General features: G+C 42.5%; 1 protein-coding gene across 1 annotated transcript in view; it reads right to left on the reverse strand.

Annotated features, from left to right (window-relative positions):
• The window catches only part of LOC121553878 (voltage-dependent T-type calcium channel subunit alpha-1I-like), a 174,478-nt gene that overhangs the window by 49,403 nt on the left and 114,882 nt on the right, over positions 1-10,193 (reverse strand). Inside the window, exons 23-24 of the mRNA XM_045227043.1 lie at positions 3,810-3,988; positions 1,166-1,292 (exon numbers count right to left, since the gene is read on the reverse strand). Of these exons, the coding sequence (XP_045082978.1) occupies positions 1,166-1,292; positions 3,810-3,988 (306 nt within the window). The remainder of the gene's footprint in view (positions 1-1,165; positions 1,293-3,809; positions 3,989-10,193) is intronic.

Here is a 10,193-nt window from a genome sequence, read left to right on the forward strand (position 1 = left end):
TGTGTCCCTGAACAAAGGGGGGGTCAAAATCAAAAGTAACAGTCAGTATCTGGTATGGCCACCAGCTGCATTTACTGCAGGGCATCTCCACCTCATAGACTGCACCAGATTTGCCAGTTCTTGCTGTGAGATGTTACCTCACTCTTCCACTAAGGCACCTGCAAGTTCCTGGGGGGAATGGCCCTAGCACCCACCCTCCGGTGTAAAGCTCATTCCTTCGACGATAAACGCGAATCCGACCATCACCCCTGGTGAGACAAAACCGCGACTCGTCAGTGAAGAGCACTTTTTGCCAGTCCTGTCTGGTCCTGCGACGGTGAAATGAATCCTGTACCTGTCCCGCAGGATGTACCGATCCTGTGCAGGTGTTGTTACACGTGGTCTGCCACTGCGAGGACGATCAGCTGTCTGTCCTGTCTCCCTGTAGCGCTGCCTTAGGCGTCGCACAGTACGGACATTGCAATTTATTGCCCTGGCCACATCTGCAGTCCTCATGCCTCCTTGCAGCATGCCTAAGGCACGTTCACACAGATGAGCAGGGACCCTAGGCATCTTTCTTTTGGTGTTTTTCAGAGTCAGTAGAAAGGCCTCTTTAGTGTCCTAAGTTTTCATAACTGTGACCTTAATTGCGTACCCTCTGTAAGCTGTTAGTGTCTTAACGACCGTTCCACAGGTGCATGTTCATTAATTGTTTATGGTTCATTGAACAAGCATGGGAAACAGTGTTTAAACCCTTTACAATGAAGATCTGTGAAGTTATTTGGATTTTTACGAATTATCTTTGAAAGACAGGGTCCTGACAAAGGAACGTTTCTTTTTTTGCTGAGTTTACATTAACTAACTACTGTTATGATGTACAATAAAGCTGGACTTATACATTAACTAACTACTGTTATGATGTACAATAAAGCTGGACTTATACATTAACTAACTACTGTTATGATGTACAATAAAGCTGGACTTATACATTAACTAACTACTGTTATGATGTACAATAAAGTGTTATTGTATGGACTTATAAAATAACAAAAATAGAAGAATTTGCTGATGTCAGTTTAGCATTTCCCCCACTAATAGTAAAGGCTGTGACTTGAGGAAAGGTAATCTGATCCTAGATCTGTACATAGGGGAAACTTCACCCGAGAAGACAATGATGTAGTCCTACCTGCACACCGAGGATGCCGAAGATGATGAAGAAAGCACAGCAGATGAGGACGATGTTTCCTATAGGCTTGAGAGACGTGATGAGTGTCTCTACCACTAGCTTCAGCCCTGGAGCTCTACTGATCACCCTGAGAGAGAGAGAAGGACAAAAAGGACTGGTTTGAGTATTTGCAATGTAATTTTCTTCCCATCAATCTGGTCATCATCTGTGATTCTACTTGGAGGTACAGTACCATTCAAAAGTTTGGACACGCCTACTCATTCAAGTGTTTTTCTTTATTTTTTACTATTTTCTACATTGTAGAATAATAGTGAAGACATCAAAACTATGAAATAACACATATGGAATCATGTAGTAACCAAAAAAGTGTTAAACAAATCAAAATATATTTTTTATTTGAGATTCTTCCAATAGCCACCCTTTGCCTTGATGACAGCATTGCAGACTCTTGGCATTCTCTCAACCAGCTTCACCTGGAGTCTTTTCCAACAGTCTTGAAGGAGTTCCCACATATGCTGAGCACTTGTTGGCTGCTTTTCCTTCACTCTGCCGTCTGACTCATCCCAAACCATCTCAGTTGGGTTGAGGTCGGGGGATTGTGGAGGCCAGGTCATCTGATGCAGCACTCCATCACTCTCCTTCTTGGTAAAATAGTCCTTACACAGCCTGGAGGTGTGTTGGGTCATTGTCCTGTTGAAAAACAAATGATAGTCCCACTAAGCCCAAACCAGATGGGATGGCGTATCGCTGCAGAATGCCGTGGTAGCCATGCACAGACAGTGTCACCAGCAATGCACCCCCACACCATAACACCTCCTCCTCCATGCTTTACGGTGGGAACTACACATGCAGAGATCATCCGTTCACCCACACCGCGTCTCACTGACACGGCGGTTGGAGCCAAATATCTCACATTTGGACTGCAGACCAAAGGACACATTTCCATCGGCCTAATGTCCATTGCTCGTGTTTCTTGGCCCAAGCAGGTCTCTTCTTCTTATTGGTGTCCTTTAGTAGTGGATTCTTTGCAGCAATTAGACCATGAAGGCCTTATTCACAAAGTCTCCTCTGAACAGTTGATGTTGAGATGTGTCTGTGACTTGAACTCTGTGAAGCATTTATTTGGGCTACAATTTCTGACGCTGGTAACTCTAATGAACTTATCCTCTGCAGCAGAGGTAACTCTGGGTCTTCCATTCCGATGGTGGTCCTCATGAGAGCCAGTTTCATCATAGCGCTTGATGGTTTTTGCAACTGCACTTGAAGAAACTTTAAAAGTTCTTGAAATGTTCCGTATTGACTGACCTTCATGTCTTAAAGTAATGATGGACTGTCGTTTCTCTTTGCTTATTTGAGCTGTTCTTGCCATAATATGGACTTGGTCTTTTACCAAATAGGGCTATCTTCTGTATACCCCCCCTACCTTGTCACAACACAACTGATTGGCTCAAATGCATTAAGAAGGAAATAAATTCCACAGATTAACTTTTAAGAAGGCACACCTGTTAATTGAAATGAATTCCAGGTGACTACCTCATGAAGCTGGTTGAGAGAATGCCAAGAGTGTGCAAAGCTGTCATCAAGGCAAAGGGTGGCTATTTGAAGAATCTCAAATATAAATATATTTTGATTTGTTTAACACTTTGTGATTACTACATGACTCCATATGTGTTATTTCATAGTTTTGATGTCTTCGCTATTATTCTACAATGTAAAAAATAGCAAAAATAAAGAAAAACCCTTGATGAGCAGGTGTGTCCAAATGTTTGACTGGGAGTGTATAACGTTGAGTAGAGTGAGTGCAGCTAGCACATATATTCCAGTGTTCAGGAACCCTGGTCATGGACAGCACACAAGGTGTGCAGGATTTTGTCACAGCCCAGCACAAACAAACCTGATTCCCCTAGTAAAATAATCATTCAGGTCACTCAGGTGTGTAAGTGCTGGGCTGGAACAAAAGCCTGCACCCCCTTCAGAGTTACAAAGCTCCAGGGTTACAAAGCTCCAAGGTTACACAGCTCCATGGTTACAAAGGGTTAGGGCATACAACATGCTATAGGCCAAGTCCAGCCTGCAGTGAGTCCCTGAGAGAGAGAGAAATAGTGGGAATTACAATCACCTTTTTTGGTGTTTGGGTTATCAATCTGATGGTCTAGTGTTACACTGAAATACATTGACAGACAGTTGCATTGCACCATAATGCTTTAGATTACGCTAATTTCCAGACCAGATACAATGGAAAACTGTTGTTGGTGGCCTATACTCCAGCAAGAGTAAAAGGTCTAACTAAAATAAGTAAGGGATTTCCAGCATCAGTCCTATATTTAGGGAGTGAGGAGACATGATAAAGGTCCACTGAAATACATGGATCTATTATTTGACAATAACATCATTGACAGACAGTTGCATTGCACTATAATGCTTTAAATGTAAATGTAGATTACACCAATTTCCATCATCAGTCTCTTAGTGAGTGTGTGAAACGTTAGTGAACTATTCACAAGATTATTTACAAAAATATATACAGGTTGGAACAGATCAGCCTACTATGTCACGACATACTGCAACGCATTTCTACAAAAAAAGGTTTTCCTCAGACAGCAAAATCTAATTTCCACAGTGTTTTCCAGTTAGTCCTCCCTACCTGAGAGGGCGTAGTGTCCTGAGCAGCCTGAGAACTCTCAGCACCCCCAGGATCTTAGCCCCGCCCGCTATGGACACAACAATGTCAATCAACGACACAAAGACCAGGAAACCATCCAGAATGTTCCAGCTGCTTTTCAGATAGGCCTTCTCACCCAGGTACAAACCCTTAGAGACCACCTGGGAGAGGGAGGGAAGGAGGGAGGGAGGGAGAGAGAGAGGGAGTGAGAGAGGGAGGGAGAGAGGGAGTGATGGAGGAAGGGGAGGAGAAGAAGAACAAGAGAGACTTCATTTTAAGATAGCTAGGTGAGACAACCACATTTCACAGTCACAGTAAGTAAATTTTTCCTCAATAAAGAGACAGTGGTAGAGAGAAAGAGAGAGTGGAGGTGGAAAAGGGAGAGAGGTGGAGGGAGAGGAGGAAAGCAATACGTTGTTAAATACATTTTGGGGAAGATGTTCACATGCCTGTCATTTTGCACTTGCTGAGTACTTTCGCGGAAACATCTATTTATTTTTTGGTCTTCCCAGAAAGGGAGAGAGGGTGTTGTTGAAAGTGGAAATATATGTCAGATTCTAAAAGCTTCCACTAGAGACACATAGAGGAGAGGGAGAGAGAGAGGGAAGAGAGGGAGAGAGAGGGGAAGAGAGGGAGAGAGAGGGGGGGTGGGGTGAGAGGGGGGGTGAGAGAAGAAACACCAAACAAGGTTGAGTGAGAAAGGTAGAGAGAGGGCGGGCAAGGGAGAGAGAGAGAGTGAAAGAGAGAGCGCACAGGGAGGGAGAGTATTGACAAGTTCAACAAGAGAGGCAGAAGTATGGAGAAAGCTGGAGAGAGTGATGGGAAAGAGACAGACAGAGAGAGACTGGGAGTGGAAGGGTAAAAGGTTATTTGTCCAGTTGGGTGGCACACACACACACACACAAAACACACACACACACTTCTCTGACACTTTTGACAACAAACAAGACTCCAGGCAGCACCGCGACTAAAACTGAGTGACAGCCCTGGGGATGGAGGCATGGCAACAAACACCGGGTGTCATGCCAACTGTTACCACAGTGACCTGAGCAGGTAGAGTTCTAGAGCCTGAAGGAGACGGAATGAAAACAGTGTTCAACTCCTACGCCAGGGAGGACTGGAAGCTCAATTATGAAAAATGGAAGGATTGATCTGTAGGCCTACAGAAACAGCAAGACAACACATAAACACTGGCAGGCATGCAGGCACACACACACTGATGATAGAGCAACTCTACAGAACATAACAAATTCTCACACTGTCAGCCATAGGAATCAATATGCCTTGATGACGGCTGGAATGTTTTACTCAATTATAATTATATTCTATAATATAATCATTTTGTTCTATAATGGAATCTGTGTATTCTGCTGGTCTTTATGGTGATTTCATATGACAGTGTTTTACACCAATAATGCAATAATCAGACCTGGAGTTATACAGCAATATGTCTACATATGATAAAAGACCTGGAGTTATACAGCACTATGTCTACATATGATAAAAGACCTGGAGTTATACAGCACTATGTCTACATATGATAAAAGACCTGGAGTTATACAGCACTATGTCTACATATGATAAAAGACCTGGCGTTATACAGCACTATGTCTACATATGATAAAAGACCTGGAGTTATACAGCACTATGTCTACATATGATAAAAGACCTGGAGTTATACAGCACTATGTCTACATATGATAAAAGACCTGGAGTTATACAGCACTATGTCTACATATGATAAAAGACCTGGAGTTATACAGCACTATGTCTACATATGATAAAAGACCTGGAGTTATACAGCACTATGTCTACATATGATAAAAGACCTGGAGTTATACAGCACTATGTCTACATATGATAAAAGACCTGGAGTTATACAGCACTATGTCTACATACGATAAAAGTCCTGGAGTTATACAGCACTATGTCTACATATGATAAAAGACCTGGAGTTATACAGCACTATGTCTACATATGATAAAAGACCTGGAGTTATACAGCACTATGTCTACATATGATAAAAGACCTGGAGTTATACAGCACTATGTCTACATATGATAAAAGGATGATAGTATAGATGGTGACTTCACGCTAGGCTGTGTGCGCGCACGTGTGCGTGTGTGTGTGTGTGTGTGAAGGTGTGTGACAAGATACAAGACAAGGCAGATGATGGAGTGCATTTACGAGGGGACATTTTGTCTAATGAATATCGTTGTTTAATTAGTGTTCGTGAGACAGATATTAGGTTGACAGGATGACACTCTCCATATGGAGAGAGAGGGAACTAAGGGGTTTGTACAAGACATGGACGAGGGGAGAGAGAGAGAGAGAGACAGACAGAGAGAGAGAGAGACAGAGAGAGAGAGACAGAGACAGAGAGACAGAGAGATAGAAAGAGAGATAGAGAGAGACAGAGAGAGAGACAGAGAGAGAGAGAGAGAGAGAGAGAGACAGAGAGAGAGAGACAGCGAGAGAGAGACAGCGAGAGAGAGACAGAGAGAGAGAGACAGCGAGAGAGACAGAGAGAGCGAGAGAGACAGAGAGAGGGAGAGGCCGTGAGCAGGCAAACAGGCCCAACACCCACTCTTACACTAGCCCAAGCCAATGGCATGTACCAGATGCTCAGCAGGCTCTGCTCACAATTACTGGCCTGAGGCCAAACCACACAACCAACAACACTTTATGGAACACAAAGCCTTCACTATTTCATCCTGGAATATCCAAGGCCTGAGGTCATCTGCCTTTGGCCTAAAGAGCAGGAATCTGGACTTCACCAAAGAAATCGGAAATACAGACATTGTCATCCTACAAGAAACATGGTATAGAGGAGATGGACCCACTGGTTGCCCTCTAGGTTACAGAGAGCTGGTAGTCCCATCCACCAAACTACCAGGTGTGAAACAGGGAAGGGACTCAGGGGGTATGCTAATTTGGTATAGAGCAGACCTAACTCAATCTATTAAATTAATCAAAACAGGAACATTTTACATTTGGTTAGAAATTCAAAAGGAAATGATCTCAACTGAGAAAAATGTCCTCCTGTGTGCTACCTATATCCCCCCACTAGAATCCCCATACTTTAATGAAGACAGTTTCTCCATCCTGGAGGGGGAAATCAATCATTTCCAGATCCAGGGACATGTACTAGTCTGTGGCGACCTAAATGCCAGAACTGGACAAGAACCTGACACCCTCAGCACACAGGGGGACAAACACCTACCTGGAGGTGACAGCATTCCCTCCCCCATATGCCCCCCTAGGCACAACTACGACAACATAACCAACAAAAACGGGTCACGACTCCTGCAGCTCTGTCGCACACTGGGTATGTACATAGTCAATGGTAGGCTTCGAGGGGACTCCTATGGTAGGTACACCTATAGCTCATCTCTTGGCAGTAGTACTGTAGACTACTTTATCACTGACCTCAACCCAGAGTCTCTCAGAGCGTTCACAGTCAGCCCACTGACACCCCTGTCAGACCACAGCAAAATCACAGTCTACTTGAACAGAGCAATACTCAATCATGAGGCATCAAAGTCAAAGGAACTGAATAATATTAAGAAATGCTATAGATGGAAGGAAAGTAGTGTTGAAACCTACCAAAAAACAATTAGGAAACAACAAATTCAATCCATTCTAGACAACTTCCTGGACAAAACGTTCCACTGTAATAGTGAAGGTGTAAACTTGGCAGTAGAAAACCTAAACAGTATATTTGACCTCTCAGCTTCCCTATCAAATCTAAAAATCTCTAACAGAAAAACAAAGAAAAGTAATAACAGTGATAAATGGTTTGATGAAGAATGCAAAAACCTAAGAAAGAAATTGAGAAACCTATCCAACCAAAAACATAGAGACCCAGAAAACCTGAGCCTACGCCTTCACTATGGTGAATCACTAAAACAATACAGAAATACACTACGGAAAAAGAAGGAACAGCATGTCAGAAATCAGCTCAATGTAATTGAAGAATCCATAGACTCTAACCACTTCTGGGAAAATTGGAAAACACTAAACAAACAACAACACGAAGAGCTATCTATCCAAAACTGAGATGTATGGGTAAACCACTTCTCCAATCTTTTTGGCCCTATAACAGAGAACAAACAGCAAAAAAATATACATGATCAAATGCAAATCTTAGAATCAACTATTAAAGACTACCAGAACCCACTGGATTCTCCAATTACATTGAATGAACTACAGGACAAAATACAAACCCTCCAACCCAACAAGTCCTGTGGTGTTGATGGTATCCTCAATGAAATGATAAAATATACAGACCACAAATTTCAATTAGCTATACTTAAACTCTTTAACATCATCCTTAGCTCTGGCATCTTCCCCAATATTTGGAACCAAGGACTGATCACCCCAATCCACAAAAGTGGAGACAAATTTGACCCCAATAACTACCGTGGGATATGCGTCAACAGCAACCTTGGGAAAATCCTCTGCATTATCATTAACAGCAGACTAGTTCATTTCCTCAGTGAAAACAATGTACTGAGCAAATGTCAAATTGGCTTTTACCAAATTACCGTACGACAGACCACGTATTCACCCTGCACACCCTAATTGACAAACAAACAAACCAAAACAAAGGCAAAGTCTTCTCATGCTTTGTTGATTTCAAAAAAGCTTCTGACTCAATTTGGCATGAGGGTCTGCTATACAAATTGATGGAAAGTGGGGTTGGGGGAAAAACATACGACATTATAAAATCCATGTACACAAACAACAAGTGTGCGGTTAAAATTGGCAAAAAACACACACATTTCTTTCCACAGGGCCGTGGGGTGAGACAGGGATGCAGTTTAAGCCCCACCCTCTTCAACATATATATCAACGAATTGGCGAGGGCACTAGAACAGTCTGCAGCACCCGGCCTCACCCTACTAGAATCTGAAGTCAAATGTCTACTGTTTGCTGATGATCTGGTGCTTCTGTCACCAACCAAGGAGGGCCTACAGCAGCACCTAGATCTTCTGCACAGATTCTGTCAGACCTGGGCCCTGACAGTAAATCTCAGTAAGACAAAAATAATGGTGTTCCAAAAAAGGTCCAGTTGCCAGGACCACAAATACAAATTCCATCTAGACACTGTTGCCCTAGAGCACACAAAAAACTATACATACCTCGGCCTAAACATCAGCGCCACAGGTAACTTCCACAAAGCTGTGAACGATCTGAGAGACAAGGCAAGAAGGGCCTTCTATGCCATCAAAAGGAACATAAAATTTGACATACCAATTAGGATCTGGCTAAAAATACTTGAATCAGTTATAGAACCCATTGCCCTTTATGGTTCTGAGGTCTGGGGTCCGCTCACCAACCAAGAATTCACAAAATGGGACAAACACCAAATTGAGACTCTGCATGCAGAATTCTGCAAAAACATCCTCCGTGTACAACGTAAAACACCAAATAATGCATGCAGAGCAGAATTAGGCCAATACCCGCTAATTATCAAAATCCAGAAAAGAGCCGTTAAATTCTATAACCACTTAAAAGGAAGCGATTCCCAAACCTTCCATAACAAAGCCATCACCTACAGAGAGATGAACTTGGAGAAGAGTCCCCTAAGTAAGCTTGTCCTGGGGCTCTGTTCACAAACACAAACAGACCCCACACAGTCCCAGGACAACAACAACAACACAATTAGACCCAACCAAATCATGAGAAAACAAAAAGAGAATTACTTGACACATTGGAAAGAACAAAAAAACTGAGCAAACTAGAAGCTATTTGGCCCTAAAAGAGAGTACACAGTGGCAGAATACCTGACCACTGTGACGACCCAAACTTAGGAAAGCTTTGACTATGTACAGACTCAGTGAGCATAGCCTTGCTATGAGAAAGCCGTAGGCAGACCTGGCTCTCAAGAGAAGACAGGCTACGTGCACACTGCCCACAAAATGAGGTGGAAACTGAGCTGCATTCCTAACCTCGCCAAATGTATGACCATATTAGAGACACATATTTCCCTCAGATTACAGCGATCCACAAAGAATTCGAAAACAAACCCAATTTTGATAAACTCCCTTATCTACTGGGTGAAAAACCACAGTGTGCCATCACAGCTGCAAGATTTGTGACCTGTTGCCACAAGAAAAGGGCAACCAGTGAAGAACAAACACCATTGTAAATACAACCCATATTTATGTTGATTTATTTTCCCATTTGTACTTTAACTATTTGCACATTGTTACAACACTGTATATAGACATAATATGACATTTGAAATGTCTTTATTCTTTTGAAACTTCTGAGTGTAATGTTTACTGTTAATATTTATTGTTTATTTCACTTTTGTTTACTATCTACTTCACTTGCTTTGGCAATGTTAACACACGTTTC

The sequence above is a fragment of the Coregonus clupeaformis genome, chromosome 18 (assembly GCF_020615455.1).
Source record: "Coregonus clupeaformis isolate EN_2021a chromosome 18, ASM2061545v1, whole genome shotgun sequence".
NCBI lineage: Eukaryota > Metazoa > Chordata > Actinopteri > Salmoniformes > Salmonidae > Coregonus > Coregonus clupeaformis.